Here is a 24536-nt window from a genome sequence, read left to right on the forward strand (position 1 = left end):
ATGTGTGGGCGTATAACACCTATGACTAGAAACTCAAAGGTTACATGTTTGAATCTCATCACAGACAACGTTAGCATTTTGGTAGCTTTTAATCTACTTAGTACTTTTTAGCTACTTTGCAAGTATTTAGCAAATGAGGTCGTGAATGACCTCATTACGGAGTTCAAAATTGATTACATGGCTGTCTTCAGACTGTAGTGCTGCTTTTTTTGAAGCCACTCTTATGGAAGCCTCCCGCCTCCCAGATTACAGCTTAATAACAAACATTTAAAAAAACATGGTTATCAGTTAATGAAGACCTGATGAGAAGTTTGATGATATGTGCCCTAGCCTACCACGCAAAGGCACAATGGATTTATTTTTCCCTGGTTGCCACAGACATGCTAATGAAAGTGATATCATAATTTAAGCCTTCTACCTGCCTTCACAATCCTATCCCCACCATCTTCTTCAAAATTGTTTTTATTTGCATATCTGAAGAAGTGCAAGCTATTGTTAATCACTCCCTGTTCACAGGCACTTTTTACAGATGACACCATTCTGTATACCTCTGGACCTTCTTTGGACACTGTGTTAACTAACCTCCAGACAAGCTTCAATGCCATACAACTCTCCTTCCGTGGCCTCCAACTGCTCTTAAATACAAATAAAACTAAATGCATGCTCTTCAACATATCACTGCCCGCCCCGTCCAGCATCACTACTCTGGACGGTTCTGACTTAGAATATGTGGACAACTACAAATACCTAGGTGTCTGGCTAGACTGTAAACTCTTCTTCCAGACTCAAATTAAGCATCTCCAATCCAAAATTAAATCTAGAATTGGCTTCCTATTTCGCAACAAAGCACCCTTCACTCATGCTGCCAAACATACCCTCATAAAACTGACCATCCTACCGATCCTCACCTTCGGCGATGCCATTTAAAAAATTGCCTCCAACACTCTACTCAACAAATTGGATGCAGTCTATCACAGTGCCATCCGTTTTGTCACCAAATCCCCATATACTACCCACCATTGCGACCTGTACACTCTCGTTGGCTGACCCTCGCTTCATACTCGTTGCCAAACCCACTGGCTCCAGGTCATCTACAAGTCTCTGCTAGGTAAAGCCCCACCTTATCTCAGCTCACTGGTCACCATAGCAGCACCTACCCGTAGCACGCACTCCAGCAGGTATATCTCACTGGTCACCCCCAAAGCCAATTCTTCATTTGACCGCCTTTCCTTCCAGTTCTCTATTGCCAATGACTGGAACAAACTGCAACAATCACTGAAGCTGGAGACTCATATCTCCCTCACTAGCTTTAAGCACCAGCTGTCAGAGCAGATCACTGGACCTGTACATAGCCCATCTGTAAATAACCCATCCAACTACCTCATCCCCATACTGTATTTATTTATCTTTCTCCTTTGCACCCCAGTATCTCTACTTGCACATCCTTCCAGTGTTTAACTGCTATATTGTAATTATTTTGCCACCATGGCCTATTTATTGCCTTTCCTCCCTTATCCTACCTCATTAGCACACACTGTATATAGACTTTTTCTACTGTATTATTGACTGTATGTTTGTTTATCTTGCTTTATCTTGGCCAGGTCGCAGTTGCAAATGAGAACTTGTTCTCAACTAGCCTACCTGGTTAAATAAAGGTGAAATATTATTATAATTTTATTTTTTTAACTTTCCCCACTGCACTAAAAATTGCTATGCTGAAACCCCGTCTGAAGAAAAGTAATCTAGATTGTTGAGCTTTTAGCAATTTTCGGCCAACATCCAACCTTCCATTCTTAAGCAAAATTATGGAGAAATTGGTTTTCAAAAATAAAAAAATTCAATGTCAACTGTATTTTTGAAAAATTCCACTCTGTTTTCTGTGCATACCACAGTGCAGAGACAGCCTTAGTTAAAGTGGTAAACGATCTTAGAGCCAACACAGATGCCAAACATCTCTCTGTTCTCTTGGATTTAAGTCTTACATTCGACACGGTTGACCATGATGTCCTTCTGGACAGACTGTAGAGGTGGGTTGGCCTCTCCGGCTGAGTTCTAAATTGGTTTAAGACCTTTTTAACCGGTCAAGAGTTTATTTTGTCACCCTTGGTCAACATAACTCAGAGAAAATGCATATCACATGTGGCATTCAATTTTGGGTCCGGTACTGTTCAGTTTCTATGTTACCTCTTGGTATCAGAAATGGATTTTCACTGCTACGCTGATGATAGACAACTTAAAATGTCTGTGTCACCAGAGGATTTTTGCTCCACAGATAAATTATTAGACTGTATTAGTGGTTTAAATACTTGAATGGCTCACAACTTCCTCCAGCTAAATCAAGACAAGACCTAGGTACTTATTGTTGGAGCGAAATCACAGAGAGAGAATCTGGCCGCACATTTTAATACACAGGCAATAAAGATAAAACACCAGGTAAAAAACCTAAGTGTTATTTTAGATTCTGAACTCTAATTTGAATCACACATTAGGAATGTGACCAAAATAGCTTTTAACCACCTGAGGAACATTGCCAAGGTGCTGCCGTTTCTCTCTCAGGCTGAGACAAAGAGACTCATCCATGCTTTTATGACAAGCAGGCTTGACTACTGTAATACTATCCTGTCTGGTCTACGCAAGAAAGCCATTGGTCAGCTGTAAAATATACAGAATACAACAGCACAGGTACTGACCAAGACCAAACGGAGAGCACACATTACACCGTTTTAAGGTCTCTGCACTGGTGCCTGAGAGTTTTAGAATGAATTTTAAGATTATTATACTGTTTTTTAATTGTGCACCCCAATACATGTCAGACATTCTTGTAAGTTATGTACCTAGTAGGTCCCTCAGGTCCTCTGGCACTGCCCTTTTAACAAGTGGTGGGAAAAGTATCAAATTGTCATCCTTGAGTAAAAGTAAAGATACTGAGTCACCCAGTCAAATACTACTTGAGTAAAAGTCTACATGTATTTTGGTTTGAAATATACTTAAGTATCAAAAGTAAATGTACACTGAACAAAATATAAACAACATTTAAAGTGTTGGTCCCATGTTTCATGAGCTGATAAGTATTTCTGTCTGTAATACAACCCTTTTGTGGGAAAAAACTAATTCTGATTGGCAGGGCCTGCCTCCCCATTGGATGGGCCTGGCTGCAAAGTGGGTGGGCATATGCCCTCCCAGGCCCACCCATAGCTGCATCCCTGCCCAGTTATGTGAAATCCATAGATTAGGGCCTAATTAATTAATTTAAATTGACTGATTTCCTTATATTAATTGTAACTCAGTAAAATCTTTGAAATTGTTGCATGTTGCATTTATATTTTTGTTCAGTATAGTTGAATGTAGTTCACTACTCCTCAATACTGAGGTTTTGCTCTGTGAGTGTATATGCAAGTGCATTTGTGAGTATGAGGCGTGTGTGTGTGATAGCTTGTGTCAGGGCCATGCACAGACCTTTCAGGAAGCAGGTGCTCAAAATGAAATAACCCCATCCCACCCTTGAAAAATTAAATGGAGTTTCATCATTAATATCTCAATTCATAACCCCACTGGGCAAAGATGTCAATTCAGTGTTGGTTCAACTTAATTTAATTGAGATGACGTGGAAACAACGTTGATTCAACCAGTGTGTGACCGGTGGGCACTAACTGCCTCTGTAGCAAAGGCCTATTTATTTCTGGGGGGGGGGGGGGGTGTAGAGAAACATTGTACAATATGAGGAGGACATTATAGTCCTAAACAATCTTTCCAGTTTCACTGACTCACCCAAAGATGCGCAGCTCACTCGCTTGCTTTCCAACCTGTGTTTTTCCGCAATTGTATTTGAAATATTGCGAAAGACCTGTTTTGTCTGCATTGCCACAGTCATACCCACTGACAGATTTGCCGCGCATTGCCGAATGTAGGCTACACATAATCTGCAGCTAGTCAATTTTTTTCACTCATGGTGTCGTAGGCTATTCTGAATTATTTATTTTATTTCTGAACACAAAGCAGTAATTCTTTACCTTTGGCAAATGTATTTCAATTGATCAGGGGTAAAATGTATTTCAATTGATCAGGGGTAAAATGTATTTCAATTGATCAGGGGTAAAATGTATTTCAATTGATCAGCGGTAAAATCTATTTCAATTGATCAGGGGTAAAATATATTTCAATTTATCAGGGGTGTTGCAGCACCTCCAGCACCCTTCCTATGGCTATGATTCTATAAGGAAAGACATTATGAAGTGCTGCTGCTCATAGGCTATCAGCCAACCAGACCAAATGTTGATGATGATGTAAATCAAGTGTTTTCTAGTGTTAATCAAATGTTATGCTGCTGTGGCAGTGCTTGCTACACACATTTGACCGGTGACCGCATTTCAAGCCATGCATGTTTGGATAGCAATCTCAGTACATGGCAGACTGGAAAATGACACATGTGACCTCCATACAGGGCAGTGGACGGGGAAGGCAAACTTGGCGACGTCACAACAACCTGGGAGCAGTGGGTTCAGAACAGCAATGACAAAAGCTGTATGTAGAGCTGCCCTCATAACAGCCTCAATTCGTCGGGCATGGACTACAAGGTGTGGAAAGCGTTCCACAGGGATGGTGGCCCATGTTGAATCCCACAGTTGTGTCAGGTTGGCAGGATGTCCAACCTGTTGAGTGTGAAAAAACAAGCAGTGTTGCAGTTCTTGACACAAACCGGTGCGCCTGACATCGACAACCATACCCTGTTCAAAGGCACTTAAATATTTTGTCTTACCCATTCACCCTCTGAATGGCATGCACACAATCCATGTCTCAATTGTTTCATGGCTTAAAAATCCTTCTTTAAACCCCTTCATCTACACCCTCAGCACCCCTACTTCCCACGGTTATACAGGTGTGTGCCTGGCTTGTGTTTGTGTTCTGTGTAAGTGAGCGTGCATCACTTGGTAGACGGCTAGTGATGGCTGTTCAACGGTTTTTTGGCTCTGATACACCTGTACTGTCTCTGCCTGTCAGACAGCAGCCAATTGAACACTCAGTGGCTCAGGGGGCCATGCCAAATTTCTTCAGCCACCTGAGGTTGTAGAGGCGCTGTTGCAGTTTCTTCACCATGGTGTCAGTGTGGTGAGACCATTTTAGGACCTCAGTGATGTGCACGCTGAGGAACTTGACTCTTTTGACCCTATCCACTGCAGCCCCGTCGATGAAGATGGGGTTGTGCTCCCTCTTCTGTCTCCTATCATCCACGATCAACTCCTTTGTTTTGTTGACATTTAGGGAGAGATTATTTTCATAGCACCACTCTGCCAGTGCTCTAACCTCCCTGTATGCTTACTTGTCGTTGTTGGTAATCAGGCCTATCACTGACGTGTCGTCAGCAAACTTGATGATTGAGTTGGACTCATGTGTGGCACGCAGTCATGGGTGAACAGGTTTGTAGTACATGTAGTTATGGCAGATAATATTCTATTTTTGGTGACTTTAATATTCACATGGAAAAGTCCACAGACCCACTCCAAAAGGCTTTCGGGGCCATCATCGACTCAGTGGATTTTGTCCAACATGTCTCGAGACCCACTCATTGCCACAGTCATACCCTGGATCTAGCTTTGTCCCGTGGAATAAATATTTCGGAACTAAATGTTTTTCCTCATAATCCTGTACTATCGGACCACCATTTTGTTTACATTTGCAATCGCAACAAATAATCTGCTCAGACCCCAACCAAGGATCATCAAAAGCCATGTTATAAACCCTTGGAAATATATAAAAGAAGCCAAAAACTGTTGGGGCCTTTCGATTTTTATACTCCAGTTTATAATATGATTATTTTAGAACAATGTGACTTGTATTAACACTATAACACAATTTTAACATAGTGTTAACACAATTTCACAATAATGTTTTCTAAAGAAAACATAGGCCTATGTCTTAAAACCATTTACTATCAATCACCATAGTTCAGAATAAATCAATTGGTGTGACGAACCATAACAAAGGGAGAAATGCAGAGAGCAAGGTAAAGCAATTTTACCAGTTGTATCTAGATTGTCATTATAGAGACACCTGTTGGATAAATGTAAGAAATAAAATTGGACTAGTTTTCAGGCTTTGTGGGAGGGTTTTGAGTGGTCATTGAGACCCCTCAAAACCCCTCCCGGCCCTCCCGGGCGCCTGTGTAGGCGTGTTTTGCATCCGTTAAAAATGGATTTCATTCGATTTGGAGCCGGGCTGCCACCCGGGCATAAACCAGGTGCCCTGTTCAAAACCAACGGCGTAGTCGGCTCAAAACAATAGTGATGTAATTAAGCACGTGCAGTAATTAGTAGGATTTTGTGTTCTGTCTTCTGCCTTCCCAATGAAAACTAGTTCGAAAATTCAAACGTGTTTTATGAGAACGAGATGTATGTTTTGGACGATGCTCCATGCTGCCTTTGCAGCCTTAATGCTTTATGTAAGAACCGGTCCACGAACGGGAATGCTAGATCTGCATTATCGGCTGCCTAGGCTGTGATTGGGTACAGGAACAATGCCATCCATGACAGCTATCTTGAAGTAAGTGGGGACGATAGGGAGGGGTCGTACACATTCCATCTATATTCTGGTCATTCACAAGTAAAGTTAGGTTGTAGCTACAAGCTACACACAGATTTGTGTGTTACTGGAGAGAGACGTTTTGCAAAAAAAAAGAAAAGGACAATGGCTCCCTCTGCCGTTTTTTTCTTCTGAACAGCATCTTTGGACCAGTTTACGCCCTTCTTCTTATATGATATCATGGTGGTCCGCAAACAAACGTGTAAGGTGCATGTCGCCACCTACTGTTCTGGAGTGTGCGATCAATCGTGGTCTGCCAAATTCTGTACCACTACGAAAATACAATTAAAAACCAAATAAATCCCTACTAACTTCTACTCCCCCCCCAATCCATTACAGTTGATCTATATCATGCTGAAACAATCCACCCTTAGAATTATTTAGCATGTCAACAACCATTGATAGTCAAAGTTAACTTCCTAGCTTTCATTGGTAAGGTTAACAACACGACTCAGGTTATGGAACTCAGAAATGACAGGTTGAAGGTTATAGTGGATATGGCAAAATAGTTATTGGGGGTAACAGATGTTACTGTCAAATTGTCTTTTTACACAGCACATTCATGATCGCAAGATTTATGAACAGGTCTGGAAACCATGCCAGGACTAGCAGAAGCCCCAGCTCCGACAGTAGGTTCACTTAGTACAGGAGCAGCAATGGAAGCGCCATCAGACCGCACTGTAGTTCCACCAATCTGTGTTACAACCTCTGCATACGATACATTATGACTGCTTTTATATTTCTGAGCCTCTAGCCTCTCTCTGCAACTGGCATCCACCAAATGCTGCACTATGTCCCTTCTTTGACCCTCTTCTCTACTGATCAACCTTTTGGCCTCAATCACTCTTCCTCCCTTCACATTTTCTTTAATATTATCTATGGACATGCTGTAGATATTCTGACCCCCAGTGATGACTCCCATCAACCTAGCATAAGCACCAGGGTGTTGGTTTTTAATCTTCTTCCCATGAATCTTTTCCATTTGCAGAATCTTCCCTTGCTGAGCCTGACTACCACAAAATATTAGCAATCTACCTTTTCCAATGAACCGGACTAGTTTGATTTGAAATGAGGCCCTGTGGTCTCATCAAACACTCACCACTTTCTACACCAACACATCTTTACTCTTGCATCCTACCTTGGCCTCTTTATGCTTTCTTTAGTAGACTCTTCAATGCTTTTAGTTTCATGACCTCTTTTCTTCCTATGTCTTTCCACTACTGACTATTCAGGTCATTGACACTCATCCTCCCGCTCCATATCATCAGAACAGACACCCATATTGTTCGCATTCCAGCACAGCTGTTGCTTCACCAACTTTTTCTCAATTTCCTCCATTTCGTCCACACTACTCGCTGCCATATCCAACCCGAGCGCGTTGTAAAGCCCTCACTCACACTCAAACCCGGACAAGCCATGTCATGTTTTTGATGAGACAAAGAACATTTAACAAACTGTTTTCAGCGTTACAAGTCTTCTCCTCTTCTGCAAACGCACTACTCTCAGCGATTCCTGAGCATCAACCATTTTGCCTGAAATTGAGAAAAGGTTGGTGAAGTAACAGCTGTGCTAGAATGCGAACAATATGGGGGTCAGGTCTGATGGTATGGAGAGTGAGGCATTAAAAAAAATATGAAGGGAGAAAGAGTGATTGAGGCCAGGTTGATCAGTAGGAAAGAAGTTCTAATAAATGAAAGCCTATCAGTGCTGCTGAGGTGTGAGAAGGTTGTGCTTGGAAAAGTACAGATAGGATTCCTTAGTTTCAATGTCAGAGCATTTGTCCCTTTCCCATTGCAGTGTTTTAAATGCAAAATAATTGGACATGTAGCTGCTCAATGTAAAGGAAGGAAAAGATGTGCCAAGTGTGGAGGGGAACATGATTAAGGTGAATGTGGGAGTAATGTGAAGGTTAAGTGTTGTAATTGTGGGGTGGGGAGGCATAGTACAGCATTTGGTGGATGCCAGGTGCAGAGAGAGGCTAGACAGACTCAGAGATATATAATTAGTCATGATGTATCATATGCAGAGGCTGTAAGACAGATTGCTAGAACTACAGTGTGGAAGGATAGAGCTTCCATGGCTGTTCCTGTAGTACGTGCACCTAATGTCGGGGCTGGTGTTTCTGCTGGTCCTGGCATGGTTTGGAGGCCTGTTCAGAAATCTTGTACTCATGAATGTGTGGTGTCAAAGCACACTTTGATAATGAATAAAGTTGACTTCATAGCTTTTATTAGTAAGGTTATCAATACGATTCAGGTCTATCACGCTAGTGCTTAATTTCTAAATTGTAATTGTTTCGCCACTATGGCCTATTTATTACCTACCTCCCTTATCTTACCTCATTTGCACACTCTGTATAAATACTTTTTTTTCTCTATTGTGTTATTGACTGTATGTTTGTTTATTCCATGTGTAACTCTGTGTTGTTGTTTGTGTCACACTGCTTCACATTATCTTGGCCAGGTCACAGTTGTAAATGAGAACTTGTTCTCAACTAGCCTACCTGGTTAAATAAAGGTGAAATAAATCAATAAAAAGGTTGTGGAAAGCAGAAATGCCAGGTTGAAGGTTATTGTGGATAAAGCAAAAGAGATATTGGGGGTAGCAGATGTTACTGTTGAAATGGTTGTTGACATGCTGAACAATCCTAAAGGTGGAGTTTTTCAGCATGATATAGATCTAGTTTAATGGGGTAGAGGTTAGTAGGGATTTCTTTGTTTTTTATTTATTTTCATGGTAGTACAGAATTGGGCAGATCATGATTGATCCTACGTTCCAGCACAGTACGTGGCGGTGGCATGCACTTAAATGATTGTTTGCGGACCGCCATGATATCATAGAAGACGAAGAACCATTTAGCCTGGGAAGCAACCAGTTTACGCCATTACAAACACTCATTTCCGGTGTTCTATCGAAATGGCCCCTCCTAGGAAATGCTTTTGAGAACTTGATATAGCTAGCTGAAGTGGAATAGGAAGTATCGCAAGAAGCGAGATCAGTGTGTTTTGATAGAAAATGATGGCGGAAGCAGATGATGAAGTGGATTCTGAGTCTAATGGCGGTAAGAATCAAGGATAATTAGAATATTGTCCAAAATAATGGAAACGGAGAAAAGTAGTATACAATGATGAGAATGTCACTTTGTATCTTGTAGGATTGTACGGTTTATTAATGAGGAGCAGCTGATCGAATGACCAATCTTGAGGAATCCATTGGAGATATCCAAACTGGTGGAGAGAGTGCTGGGTAGAGTGAAGGCTGTGAGGATCAGGAGAGGCGGGCTTGTTTAGATTTTATGTTATTCTGCGGATCAGAAGAAACGTGTGTTGAGTCTCACACGATTTGATACGTTTGAAGTGTCGTGTGTGTGTCTCTCAGGAACAGGGCACCCCTCAAGGGGTGCTGGTGTCTCGTGGGCAGTGGATGTTGAAGAGATGAAAAATATTCCTGGAGTGATTGATGCATGTCAGCTGAATCATGTGGTGAATTAAGAAAAAGAGGAGAGTATCTGTTCTTTTCTTTTTTGATATGGAGTCTCTCCCTATTCAAGTGCAGTTAGGGTATATTAACTACAGTCAGGTTATTTATCCAAAGACCAATGCAGTGTGATCATTCTAAAGCTTTTGGTCATGTTTCAAGTGTTTGCATACGGGAGAACCCGAGATGTCCAAGTTGTGGAAAATATCATATCGTGTTATAAAAGTGATGAAAATGTGACATGTTGCAATTGCGTTGGGAACCATGAAGCCACATCTTTCGAATGACCCACAAAGGTGAAAGAGAATGAGGGGGGCAAAGTCAGGGCTGTCCAGAGCATTTCATATGCAGCAGCTGTTAATGGGTTGAGGGTTTGAATGGTTCACCTGAAGAGTCCATGGTGGTGGATAGTCTTTCACTGCAGGCTGCAGGGGTTACATTTCACGAGGAGGATCCTGACATTTTAAAGGTTAAGAAGGTGGCCTTTATAGCTATGGTGGTTAATTACCCTGCCAAGGTGGAGAGACGGTCCAGGAAGATAGAAATCATTGTGGGTGTGGCAGAGCGGTTCCTTGGGCTGAAAGATTTCTCTGCGAAGGAGTTACATGGAATATTGTCACAGGCCGTACCACCCTCTCAGGCCCTAGAGCCTGAGAAGGGAGATATGGAGATTTGTTTTGTTTTCTCAATGTACTATTTTTATTTGGGTGGATTAAGTTAGTTATGAATTTTATTTTTTACCTCGTTTTGGTTTCAACCCGTCCAGTTGGTGGCGGCAAAATGCATGTTTTGTTTGTAGTCTGTCATAAAACCCACAGAAGAAGAAGACGAAGTTTACGCCATTACGTGAGAAATGAATTAAGCGTCATCCTTTCGGCTGCAACTTTGATCCTAAAGCGGTGCGCGGCATTTTTGTTTTTCCCCCTCTCTAGCTTCAACTATACATACCGTTTAATTCTATAACAATGGCGCGAAGCATATCTTTCTGCACAGTTCCCACTTGTCTGCTCCTTATCACCGGACTGTGTTATAGAGTAGTTGCCGACGGGCTGGTGAACGAGGAGGTGAAACGAACAGTGGACCTGAGCACGCACATTGCTAAGATAACAGCAGAGATTGTTCTGTTAAATCAGGGAGACTCGGAGGTACATAGCTTTATATTGGCAGTAGAGCCCGAATTGGCCCCCAACCTTGCGTACGTCGGAGCATCGGTAAGTGACTTAGGAATGCATTCGCTGTAAACCAAACATTTTTCTCCAGGTAGTTACCTAACACATGATTATAGGTAACGTTAGTAGGCTAGGTAGTTTACCCAGCTAGCAATAGCATGCACATATTTGTCCTGCAGCGCCCAGTCAAGGCGAGGAAGCTAAATTACTACTTGCTAGATAGCAAATGTGTTTTGCTAACAATGCAAGGCTGTAGCAATAAAATATAAGTGAATTGTGTGATTGTGCGGTGGAACTGTTTGAATGGGCCAACGAGTGCACTTCCGCCGCACTCGTTCTGTCAGGAATGACACGTATCCGCAGAGGGAAGTTATTTCCGTGTCTTATCTATATTCTGAACATCTCCTTTTGTGTGCATGATTTTGGGACCTTTGATTATGTAAGATAATGTTTAGTAACTAGTTAGAATAAATGTTTTCCTCATGGTGAGGGTTGTAAATTAAGATTTGTGTGTGCTATCAGTGATTGTGTGCACACCACCCATAGCCGTGGGAAATCAGTACTAACTCTAGTCACAACGCAACATACTCAAACTCATTCCTATCTATAATGAATAAAGATCAGGTCCAGTTGCAGTAATAAGAGTTGAATTGCACTGGATTGGACAGACATGTAAACATGTGTGTCTTTGCCAGGTGAAGGGTGATGAAGAGGAGGATGGCATACTTGAGCTCAAGCAGACAATGATCCAAGGCCAAAGGTGAGCGGTCTATAATTGCTGGCATCCCTGTTCACTAATGCTTCGAACACACTGAGAGCGTCTTTGTGCAAAATAGTATGCAGCATCATACTATCATGTGCAGATGTGTAACAAAAGTTCAACATTCACCTTCTGCTACCATTTGTTTGACCGTCTACGCATACAGTTTCATGCATACCTATGTACCACACCGAACGCACTGCAACTGCCTCTGCAATGCAATGCTGCAAGGCAAACACAACTTTTCATTGGAAATGAATGGAATTCTGGTGTACCAAAATGCCATGATGCTATCTGTGTGTTCGAAGTAGAGGTCGACCGATTAATCGGAATGGCCGATTAATTAGGGCCAATTTTCATAATTTTTTCATAACAATTGGAAATCTGGATTTTTGGACACTTTTTTTTTTTTTTCCCCGATTGTAATTTCTTTACACCTTTATTTAATCTTTATTTAACTAGGCAAGTCAGTTAATAAGAACACATTCTTATTTTCAATGACGGCCTAGGAACGGTGGGTTAACTGCCTCGTTCAGGGGCAGAACGGCCGATTTTCACATTGTCCGCCCGGGGGATCCAAACTTGCAACCTTACAGTTAAGTCGTCCAACGCAATAACGACCTGCCTCTTGTTGCACTCCACAAGGAGACTGTCTGTTACGCGAATGCAGTAAACCAAGGTAAGTTGCTAGCTAGCATTAAACTTATCTTATAAAAATCAATCAATCATAATCACTAGTTAACTACACATGGTTGATGATATTACTAGATATTATCTAGCGTGTCATGCGTTCCGTATAATCTGACTGAGCATACAAGTATCTGACTGAGCGGTGGTAGGCAGAAGCAGGCGTGTAAACATTCATTCAAACAGCACTTTTGTTCGTTTTGCCAGCAGCTCTTCGTTGTGCGTCAAGCATTGCGCTGTTAATGACTTCAAGCATATCAACTCCCGAGATTAGGCTGTGTAACCGAAGTGGAATGGCTGGCTAGTTAGCGCGCGCTAATAACGTTTCAAACGTTGCTTGCTCTGAGCCTTGGAGTGGTTGTTCCCCTTGCTCTGCATGGGTAACACTGCTTTGAGGGTGGCCTTTGTCGTTGTGTTGCTGGTTCGAGTCCAGGTAGGAGTGACGAGAGGGACGGAAGATATACGGTTACACTGGCAATACTAAAGTGCCTATAAGAACATCCCATAGTCAAAGGTTAATGAAATACAAATGGTATAGAGCGAAATTGTCCTATAATTCCTAGAACTACAACCTAAAACTTCTTACCTGAGAATATTGAAGAGTCATGTTAAAAGGAACCACCAGCTTTCATATGTTCTGAGCAAGGAACTTAAACGTTAGCTTTCTTACATGACAAATATTGCGCTTTTACTTCTCCAACACTTTGTTTTTGCATTATTTAAACCAAATTGAACATGTTTCATTATTTATTTGAGGCTAAATTGATGTTATTGATGTATTATATTAAGTTAAAATAAGTGTTCATTCAGTATTGTTGTAATTGTCATTATTCCAAATAAAAAATCGTTCCGATTTAATCGGTATCGGCTTTTTTGGTCCTCCAATAATTGGTATCGGCATTGAAAAATCATAATCGCTCGACCTTGAGTTCGAAGGGTATGTTGCTTATACATTGTCAAGCATTCGACTATAACGTTTCTAGATATGCACATTTTCACCATGTTAAACTTCACCCCTTTTATCCAGTGGAGTTTCTGTCACTGTTTTAGTTAGTCCCCTTGTTTTTTAAAGCCATATACGTTGGTGCTGGTGTCCACTGACCTGACCCCTCCTGTCTGCTAACCTCTTACAGTGGGGAGTTCTACAAGGTGCAGTTACCCTCCAGTCTGGCCGTTGGTGCAAAGCTGCGAGTGAAGGTGGAGACAGTCCTGAGCCACATTCTGAGGCCCTTTCCCACCCACATCACCCAGGCTGAGCGTCAGCTGGTGGTGTTCCAGGGCAACCACTACCTGTACTCTCCATACCCCACCCGCAGCCAGACCACCCGTGTCCGCCTTGCCTCTAAGACTGTGGAGAGCTACACCAAGCTGGGCAACCCCAGCAAGAGTGATGAGGCCATTGAGTACGGCCCCTTCCGTGATGTCGCCCCATTCAGTGAGGTATAATGTCTCTGAGGGCCCTGGGTTTGAGATACATCTGTTGTTGAATGGTCTGAACACTGTTGGGCCAGCTGAATAGCAAACATTTGCTTAGTCGATTCATATTTGGAAGGGAAGTTTGATATTTCTTTGTTTCTCATTCTTTTTAGGATGCCCTGAAGGTCCATTATGAGAACAACACCCCCTTCCTCACCATTAGCAGCATCACCCGCATCATTGAAGTTTCTCATTGGGGAAACATTGCTGTGGAAGAGACAATTGACATGAGGCACACAGGGGCATTCCTGAAAGGGCCTTTCTCCCGTTATGACTACCAGCGCCAGTCTGACAGTGGCATCTCATCAGTCAAATCCTTTAAGGTGTGTTGATTTTAAAGACACTTTTATTGCCATGGAATATTGGTGCATTTGCAAATCAAATCAAATTTATTTATATAGCCCTTCGTACATCAGCTGATATCTCAAAGTGCTGTACAGAAACCCAGCCTAAAACCCCAAACAGCAAGCAATGCAGGTGTAGAAGCACGGTGGCTAGGAAAAACTCCCTAGAAAGGCCAATACCTAGGAAGAAACCTAGAGAGGAACCAGGCTATGTGGGGTGGCCAGTCCTCTTCTGGCTGTGCCGGGTGGAGATTATAACAGAACATGGCCAAGATGTTCAAATGTTCATAAATGACCAGCATGGTCGAATAATAATAAGGCAGAACAGTTGAAACTGGAGCAGCAGCACAGTCAGGTGGAAGTTGAAACTGGAACAGCAGCATGGCCAGGTGGACTGGGGACAGCAAGGAGTCATAATGTCAGGTAGTCCTGGGGCATGGTCCTAGGGCTCAGGTCAGTTGAAACTGGAACAGCAGCATGGCCAGGTGGACTGGGGACAGCAAGGAGTCATCAAATCATGCTCTCAAAGGTGATTGTATAATAACTACATCTCCTCTTTCTCACAAAGACCATCCTTCCTGCCTCAGCCCAGGATGTGTACTACCGGGATGAGATCGGCAACATCTCCACCTCCCACCTCCAGATTCTGGAAGACTCTGTGGAGGTGGAGGTTAGGCCCCGCTTCCCCCTGTTTGGTGGCTGGAAAACCCACTACATTATCGGCTACAATCTGCCCAGCTACGAGTACCTCTACACCCTGGGTGAGTTGAGTTGACTAGATTACCATATTACGATAACTGTTTATAACCAGAACTCTTTTTAAAGAGAAATGGCCTAATTGAAAGCTAAAAAAGAATATGCTAATTCAAATATTCCTTAGGGGATCAGTATGCTCTGAAGATGAGGCTGGTTGACCATGTATATGATGACCAGGTCATCGACTCCCTCACTGTTAAACTCATACTGCCAGAAGGTGCCAGGTGAGTATGCTGTGATACATGATGTGTATTTAGAATCTGTGGAAAAGCATTGATCTCCTGTTTCATTGTATTGATCCATGTCTCTTCCTCTCAGGAACATCCATGTGGAAACCCCCTACCCCATTGACCGTATTCCAGACCAGCTGCACTACACTTACCTAGACACCTTTGGCCGCCCCGTGCTGGTGGCGTCTAAAAACAACCTGGTGGAGCAGCACATCCAGGACGTAGTGGTGAGCTGCAAGCCCCTAGTGGAGGAGGGAACAGAGACTTTCGGGGGAGGTTCAGGGGAGAAAGGAAGGCAGTATCAAATCAAATTTTATTTGTCACATACACATGGTTAGCAGATGTTAATGAGAGTGTAGTGAAATGCTTGTGCTTCTAGTTCCAACAATGCAGTAATAACCAACAAGTAATCTAGCTAACAATTCCAAAACTACTACCTTATACACACAAGTGTAAAGGGATAAAGAATATGTACATAAAGATATATGAGTGAGTGATGGTACAGAGCGGCATAGGCAAGATACAGTAGATGGTATCGAGTGCAGTATATACATATGAGATGAGTGTGTAAACAAAGTGGCATAGTTCAAAGTGGCTAGTGATACATGTATTACATAAAGATGCAGTAGAATATATAGAGTACAGTATATACGTATACATATGAGATGAATAATGTAGGGTATGTAAACATTATATTAGGTAGCATTGTTTAAAGTGGCTAGTGATATATTTTACATTTCCCATCAATTCCCATTATTAAAGTGGCTGGAGTTGAGTCAGTGTGTTGGCAGCAGCCACTCAATGTTAGTGGTGGCTGTTTAACAGTCTGATGGCCTTGAGATAGAAGCTGTTTTTCAGTCTCTCGGTCCCAGCTTTGATGCACCTGTACTGACCTCGCCTTCTGGATGATAGCGGGGTGAACAGGCAGTGGCTCGGGTGGTTGTTGTCCTTGATGATCTTTATGGCCTTCCTGTGACATCGGGTGGTGTAGGTGTCCTGGAGGGCAGGTAGTTTGCCCCCGGTGATGCGTTGTGCAGACCTCACTACCCTCTGGAGAGCCTTGCGGTTGTGGGCGGAGCAGTTGCCGTACCAGGTGGTGATACAGCCCGACAGGATGCTCTCGATTGTGCATCTGTAGAAGTTTGTGAGTGCTTTTGGTGACAAGCCGAATTTCTTCAGCCTCCTGAGGTTGAAGAGGCGCTGCTGCGCCTTCTTCACGATGCTGTCTGTGTGGGTGGACAAATTCAGTTTGTCTGATGTGTACGCCGAGGAACTTAAAACTTACTACCCTCCACTACTGTTCCATCAATGTGGATAGGGGGGGGTTCCCTCTGCTGTTTCCTGAAGTCATCTCCTTAGTTTTGTTGACGTTGAGTGTGAGGTTATTTTCCTGACACCACACTCCGAGGGCCCTCACCTCCTCCCTGTAGGCCGTCTCCTTGTTGTTGGTAATCAAGCCTACCACTGTTGTGTCGTCCGCTAACTTGATGATTGAGTTGGAGGCGTGCGTGGCCACGCAGTCGTGGGTGAACGGGGAGTACAGGAGAGGGCTCAGAACGCACCCTTGTGGGGCCCCAGTGTTGAGGATCAGCGGGGTGGAAATGTTGTTGCCTACCCTCACCACCTGGGGGCGGCCCGTCAGGAAGTCCAGTACCCAGTTGCACAGGGCGGGGTCGAGACCCAGGGTCTTGAGCTTGATGACGAGCTTGGAGGGCACTATGGTGTTAAATGCCGAGCTGTAGTCGATGAACAGCATTCTCTCATAGGTATTCCTCTTGTCCAGATGGGTTAGGGCAGTGTGCAGTGTGGTTGAGATTGCATCGTCTGTGGACCTATTTGGGCGGTAAGCAAATTGGAGTGGGTCTAGGGTGTCAGGTAGGGTGGAGGTGATATGGTCCTTGACTAGTCTCTCAAAGCACTTCATGATGACGGACGTGAGTGCTACGGGGCGGTAGTCGTTTAGCTCAGTTACCTTAGCTTTCTTGGGAACAGAAACAATGGTGGCCCTCTTGAAGCATGTGGGAACAACAGACTGGGATAGGGATTGATTGAATATGTCCGTAAACACACCAGCCAGCTGGTCTGCGCATGCTCTGAGGGCGCGGCTGGAGATGCCGTCTGGGCCTGCAGCCTTGCGAGGGTTGACACGTTTAAATGTTTTCCTCACGTCGGCTGCAGTGAAGGAGAGTCCGCATGTTTTAGTTGCGGGCCGTGTCAGTGGCACTGTATTGTCCTCAAAGTGGGCAAAAAAGTTATTTAGTCAGCCTGGGAGCAAGACATCCTGGTCCGTGACTGGGCTGGTTTTCTTTTTGTAATCCGTGATTGACTGTAGACCCTGCCACATACCTCTTGTGTCTGAGCCGTTGAATTGAGATTCTACTTTGTCTCTATACTGACGCTTAGCTTGTTTGATTGCCTTGCGGAGGGAATAGTTACATTGTTTGTATTCGGTCATGTTTCCGGTCACCTTGCCCTGGTTAAAAGCAGTGGTTCGGGCTTTCAGTTTCACGCGAATGCTGCCATCAACCCACGGTTTCTGGTTTGGGAATGTTTTAATCGTTGCTATGGGAACGACATCTTCAACGCACGTTCTAATGAACTCGCTCACCGAATCAGCGTATTCGTCAATGTTGTTGTCTGACGCAATACGAAACATATCCCAGTCCACGTGATGGAAGCAGTCTTGGAGTGGAATCAGATTGGTCGGACCAGCGTTGAACAGACCTCAGCGCGGGAGCTTCTTGTTTTAGTTTCTGTCTGTAGGCAGGGAGCAACAAAATGGAGTCGTGGTCAGCTTTTCCGAAAGGAGCGCGGGGCAGAAGTTAGAATAGCAGTGATCCAAGGTTTTTCCAGCCCTGGTTGCGCAATCGATATGCTGATAAAATTTAGGGAGTCTTGTTTTCAGATTAGCCTTGTTAAAATCCCCAGCCACAATGAATGCAGCCTCCGGATAAATGGATTCCAGTTTGCAAAGAGTAAAATAAAGTTCGTTCAGAGCCATCGATGTGTCTGCTTGGGGGGGAATATATATGGCTGTGATTATAATCGAAGAGAATTCCCTTGGTAGATAATGCGGTCGACATTTGATTGTGAGGAATTCTAAATCGGGTGAACAGAAGGACCTGAGTACCTGTATGTTGTTATGATCACACCACGTCACGTTAACCATGAAGCATACGCCCCCGCCCCTCTTCTTACCAGAAAGATGTTTGTTTCTGTCTGCGTGATGCGTGGAGAAACCAGTTGGCTGCACCGACTCCGATAGCGTCTCTCCAGTGAGCCATGTTTCCGTGAAGCAAAGAACGTTAGTCTCTGATGTCCCTCTGGAATGCTACCCTTGCTCGGATTTCATCAACCTTGTTGTCAAGAGACTGGACATTGGCGAGAAGAATGCTAGGGAGTGGTGCACGATGTGCCCGTCTCCGGAGTCTGAACAGAAGACCGCTTCGTTTCCCCCTTTTACGAACTATTTTTTTGGGGTCGCCGGCTGGGATCCATTCCGTTGTCCTGGGTGAAAGGCAGAACACAGGATCCGCTTCGCGAAAGTCATATTCTTGGTTGTACTGATGGTAAGTTGACGCTGCTCTTATGTTCAGTAGTTCTTCTCGACTGTATGTAATGAAACCTAAGATGACCTGGGGTACTAATGTAAGAAATAACACGTAAAAAAACTAAAAACTGCATAGTTTCCTAGGAACGCGAAGCGAGGCGGCCATCTCTGTCGGCGCCGGAAGTACACGTTTGTCTTTGGTTTCACTGCATCTGGAAAACCAGAGTGCCGTTACGGTGACAGGATTATTATAAGCAACGGCTCTGGAGTTATGCCACTGAAATATTTTTTTTTTTTTAAACAATCAAGATGCTTTACATCTGCAAACCCTTTCAGAGAAATGCTTTAGAAGCTATGTACGGTTCCCAATTGATGATGTGAGTTCCTCAGTGTCTGTCTCATCCCCCAGGTGCATTATACCTTCAATAAGGTCCTGATGCTGCAGGAGCCCCTGTTGGTGGTGGGGGCATTCTACATCCTCTTCTTCACTGTCATCATCTATGTGCGCCTGGACTTCTCCATCACTAAGGTACACCATCCTCAACATATTCCCCCTCAGTCTCTTTAATAGTGGTAGCACTTGTACTCTCCACATCACTCCCTTCTATGTTTATCTCCTTTTTCCTGTATGCACTTGCTGATTGTCTCGTGTGTGTCTTCCCACCCCCCCCGTTTCAGGACCCTGCTGCAGAGGTTCGTATGAAGGTGTCCTCCATCACAGAGCAGGTCCTGACCCTGGTCAACAAGCGTTTAGGGCTGTACCGCCACATGGACGAGGTGGTGAATCGCTATAAGCAATCTCGAGACACAGGGGCCCTGAACAGCGGCCGCAAGATCCTGGAGTCCGACCACCGCACCCTCACCAACGACATCAGCTCCCTGCAGGCCCGCCTCAAAGCAGAGGGCTCCGACCTTGCAGATAAGGTGTGTGTATTCAATTGTGTATACAGTGTTTGGTGTGTGTACAGTTTATACCTACCTGTGTGCATACACTGTGTTGAACCTCACATTTCCTTGTGTTTGTCAACAGGTGGGTGAGGTGCAGAAGCTGGACGGCCAGGTGAAGGAGCTGGTGTGTCGCTCTTGGCAGGAGGCTGAGCGCCTGGTGGCAGGCAAGGTTAAGAAGGAGGCCTACATCGACAACGAGAAGACCCTCTCTAGCAAGAGACTGGAGCTGGTGACCCGCATCGACAGTCTGCTGGACACCCTGTAAACACCACTACACGTGTCAGTGTACAAAAAACACACATGTGCTGCCCCAACTACACATCTGTTGATCCAGCCCTGCAGTTATTATAAAATAAGAAATATTTCCCTTTGCTCATTGTCCATCCCACTCACAAAGTACACACACACTAAAGGAACCTGTAGGTGCATGCAAACACTCGTGCCTTTGTGCCTCGCAAGAAACACAACAGCGTTATGCTTAACACCACAGGGAATGCTTGCGTCACACCTTACATGGAAGTCTAAGTTAAATTGCGTGGAAGAGCTCTGTTCCTAAATGCAGAATTTAACTGTTTAAATTTGAATTTTTTTAAATATTTTTTTGAATGGTGATAAATCTATATTTGTGTTACTCTTAAGGGTTTTCATGTCACATCTGTCCTGTGTCTATACTCCCTTGAGTCCCTCCAACCTGTGCTCTCTTAAGGGTGGAGTAGTCATCAGTGCCCCTGAAATAAGGGATCCCTTGTGAGTCAAACAGTCTCTAAATGCTTTGTCATTCTTTGCACCTACGAACTATTGTTACTTCCCCCTGGCTGTTTATATTTCAACAAAGTTGAAGCTCTGAAATGGTGTGGACCCCAATCCAAAGGGTTACCATCATGTTACGTTTCTCATTGTCCCTCTAATATTTTATAACATTTTGTATAATTTCTCATTGTAACGGTATATTTAGTTTGATAGGAGATTTAGTGAATGCATGAGGTTAGGCCATGTGGGGAATAGTATGGGGCAGTCGAAGACGTTGAGTGATAATGTATGTGAACCTGTATCGTCAGTAAATGAAATGGGGAAAATGAACCAAGTTTGAAACATTGTCTGACAACTGTTTTAAAATAGAAATGATTCCTCCACTTTTAAAACTCTTTTGGGAAGTAACCTAGTTCCACCACCTGAGGGCACTCTTGCTCAAGATATTTTTCCCATCTGTGGTGGGTAAGTGAGGCTTTTGACTTGGGAAAGGGATAGTGCCTACAAAGTCGACACTGTTTTATTTTAATATGGAAGCAACCCCAAATAAAACAACTGCTCAATTCATATAATGTGATCCTTGTAGATGTGGCTTGCTGATTCTCTCTCAATCATGGGGGACAATTGGCTTATTCTTTCATTTTGCTGATCATTGCATCAGCCAATTATATTCTTGAAGACTACTAAATCGTGGCTCACCTGTCAATTAATTAATAAACGAGAGGGCAATGGTGGGTTGAATTCTCCATTACATTCAAAGATGTCACATACTGTATAAGACATCAATTACATTTCCCTTCTCTTTCCACATTCCTCTGGGAATTTCCAACATGATTTATTCTAGTGCACACCAGGCCTTAGGATGACCACACCTAGCAACCCAAACTGCTAGTGGAGGGTGGCACTCCCTAGGAGACCTGCTTATTCCTGATCAGAGGACGAACAGGAGATGAGACATGGGTCAGTCTAAGGTCACCGCTTTCCCTTTAGGGTCATAAGAGGTCATGCCAAGGCCATAACTACCCATTCTAGTTGCCATGATAACGTTCATGTATTGTATGTGCGTTACAATAATCATTGTGCAAATACACATTGGAGGAAGGCGAAGACCATGTCTGTTAGCACTGATGTTCGGTGGCATTACAAGGCCCCACAATGGCATTTTGTGTATGCGCTTCAGTGGAGATTTGGAGCTGCAGGGCTGGTAGACCCCCCTCAGCCAATCATTCTCACACCAACATAAACTCAGCAAAAAAAGAAACGTCCTCTCACTGTCAACTGTTTACTTTCAGCAAACTTAACGTGTAAATATTTGTATGAACATAATATTCAACAACTGAGACATGACCTGAACAATTTCCACAGACATGTGACTAACAAATGGAATAATGTGTCCCTGAACATAGGGGAGTCAAAATCAACAGTAACAGTCAGTATCTGGTGTGGCCACCAGCTGCATTAAGTACTGCAGTGCATCTTCTCATGGACTGCACCAGATTTGCCAGTTCTTACTGTGAGATGTTACCCCACTCTTCCACCAAGGCACCTGCAAGTTCCCAGACATTTCTGGGGGGAATGGCCCTAGCCCTCACCCTCCGATCCAACAGGTCCCAGAAGTGCTCAATAGGATTGAGATCCGGGCTCTTCGCTGGCCACGTCAGAACACTGACAATACTGTCTTGCAGGAAATCACGCACAGAACGAGTAGTATGGCTGGAGGCATTGTCATGCTGGACGGTCATGTCAGGATGAGGCTGCAGGAAGAGTACCACATGAGGGAGGAGGAGGTCTTCCTTGTAACGCACAGCGTTGAGATTGCCTGCAATGACAACAAGCTCAGTCTGATGATGCTGGAACACACCGCCACAGACCATGACTGACACTCCACCTCCAAATCGATCCCGCTCCAGAGTAGAGGCCTCGGTGTAACGCTCATTCCTTCGACGATAAACTCGAATCCGACCATCACCCCTGCTGAGACAAAACTGCGACTCGTCAGTGAAGAGCACTTTTTGCCAGTCCTGTCTGGTCCAGTGACGGTGGATTTGTGCCCATAGGCAACGTTGTTGCCGGTGATGTCTGGTGAGGACCTGCCTTACAACAGGCCTACATGCCCTCAGTCCATTCTCTCTCAGCCTATTGTGGACAGTCTGAGCACTGATGGAGGGATTGTGCGTTCCTGGTGTAACTCGGGCAGTTGTTGTCATCCTGTACCTGTCACGCAGGTGTGATGTTCGGATGTACCGATCCTGTGCAGGTGTTGTTACACGTGATCTGCCACTGCGAGGATGATCTACTGTCCGTCCTGTCTCCATGTAGAGCTGTCTTAGGCGTCTCACAGTACGGACATGGCAATTTATTACCCTGGCCACATCTGCAGTCCTCATGCCTCCTTGCAGCATGCCTAAGGCACGTTCACAAAGATGAGCAGGGACCCTGGGCATCTTTCTTTTGGTGTTTTTCAGAGTGAGTAGAAAGTCCTCTTTAGTGTCCTAAGTTTTCATAACTGTGACCTTAATTGCCTACTGTCTGTAAGCTGTTAGTGTCTTAACGACCTTTCCACAGGTGCATGTTCATTAATTGTTTATGGTTCATTGAACAAGCATGGGAAACATTGTTTAAACCCTTTACAATGAAGATCGTTGAAGTTATTTGGATTTTTATGAATTATCTTTGAAAGACAGAGTCCTGAAAAAGGGATATTTATTTTTTTGCCGAGTTTCTTATACTGCAGGCAGACTGTAGTTGACATAGTTTCCCTCACTGCAGTGGTATGTCAAACAGCACGCCATCACATTACAACTTGGTTACCAGTATGTTAGATCGTATTGTATTCGACAGCAGGTTGCATACTTATTTGTGGACCGCTGTATGTTTGGCAAATAAACTGTTAACAAACAAGGGAGAGAGCGAAAGTATTGCTTAAGTACAGTATGTTAGCTCTTCATAATACCACCAATTCCTCACATCTGACATCACTTCCAATAGTGGCAATAATTTGATTAGGTCTTACCCAAATGTGTGGCATAGCGACAGATTCAAAATGTGTTTTCTTGTAATAGTTTAGTGTGATTTACTGTATTTGGTTGATATGTGGGTGGTAGGAGGTGAAGATTCGTTAGAGATGTTCCTTTCAGTTCTGGCCCTGCCTTGCTTTAGTTTCAGCCTATAGGGGATGTGATAACCGGTCACACCAGGGCTGCGGTTGAGCTGTTGACCAAATCCGAGCAAAATTCTGTTTAAACCGGAATCTACAAACAGAACTGTATCCTGATGTGGCGAAGAGTGAAAGCTGAGGGACATGTGTGTGTGAACCATGTGGTTGTTATGTGTTGCATAAATATTATTTATTTCCTGATGCAGTAACTTAGGCTATTGCAAGTAAGTTATTTCTCAGAATGAATTGATAGTTTTGGAAGAATCTGAAAGAAAAAGCCAGGTACTTATGAAATGGGGAATCTAGAGGGCAAGAGCAACGTGACATGGTGGTGATTGATTACGTTGAGAGCTCACCTGCAGGCCCCTTCTCCTAATCTCTTTCTCCCGCTCTCTCTAACACACACACACCCTACCGAGGGACCAGTCACTGTCAGAGAACAATATCCTGCACTGAAGACCCTTCAAAGTGCGTGCTCATAAATCACTCCCTCAGAGAAGCCATCCTCCCTGTCCCTATTTTATTATATATGCAGCACATACATACACGCACAGAGCTGAAGGTTGAAGAGAGAAGAGAGAAACCATGCAGATTAGGAGGAAACTAATCCAAACATCAAGGGAGTTCTCAATACTCGCACACATATGCATGCAAAA

The 24536-nt window shown here is 43.8% G+C and overlaps 1 protein-coding gene across 3 annotated transcripts; it reads left to right on the forward strand.

Annotated features, from left to right (window-relative positions):
- The first annotated feature begins 9616 nt into the window (after positions 1-9616).
- LOC109897208 (dolichyl-diphosphooligosaccharide--protein glycosyltransferase subunit 1-like) lies at positions 9617-21292 on the forward strand. Of its 3 annotated transcripts, none has more exons than XM_031803643.1 (10): positions 9617-9637; positions 11918-11982; positions 13803-14109; positions 14259-14468; positions 15058-15250; positions 15370-15469; positions 15564-15702; positions 19435-19554; positions 19704-19949; positions 20056-21292. In XM_031803643.1, exons 1-10 carry the CDS (start codon positions 9632-9634, stop codon positions 20236-20238), a joined length of 1569 nt encoding a protein of 522 aa, XP_031659503.1. In that variant the 5' UTR covers positions 9617-9631; the 3' UTR covers positions 20239-21292. The 3 variants fall into 3 exon arrangements, with proteins under 3 accessions (XP_031659503.1, XP_031659399.1, XP_031659460.1); XM_031803539.1 differs by lacking the exon at positions 9617-9637 and adding an exon at positions 10573-11264; XM_031803600.1 differs by lacking the exon at positions 9617-9637 and adding an exon at positions 11554-11661.
- Positions 21293-24536: the final 3244 nt, after the last annotated feature.

This window comes from Oncorhynchus kisutch, linkage group LG1 (genome assembly GCF_002021735.2).
Source record: "Oncorhynchus kisutch isolate 150728-3 linkage group LG1, Okis_V2, whole genome shotgun sequence".
Classification (NCBI taxonomy): domain Eukaryota; kingdom Metazoa; phylum Chordata; class Actinopteri; order Salmoniformes; family Salmonidae; genus Oncorhynchus; species Oncorhynchus kisutch.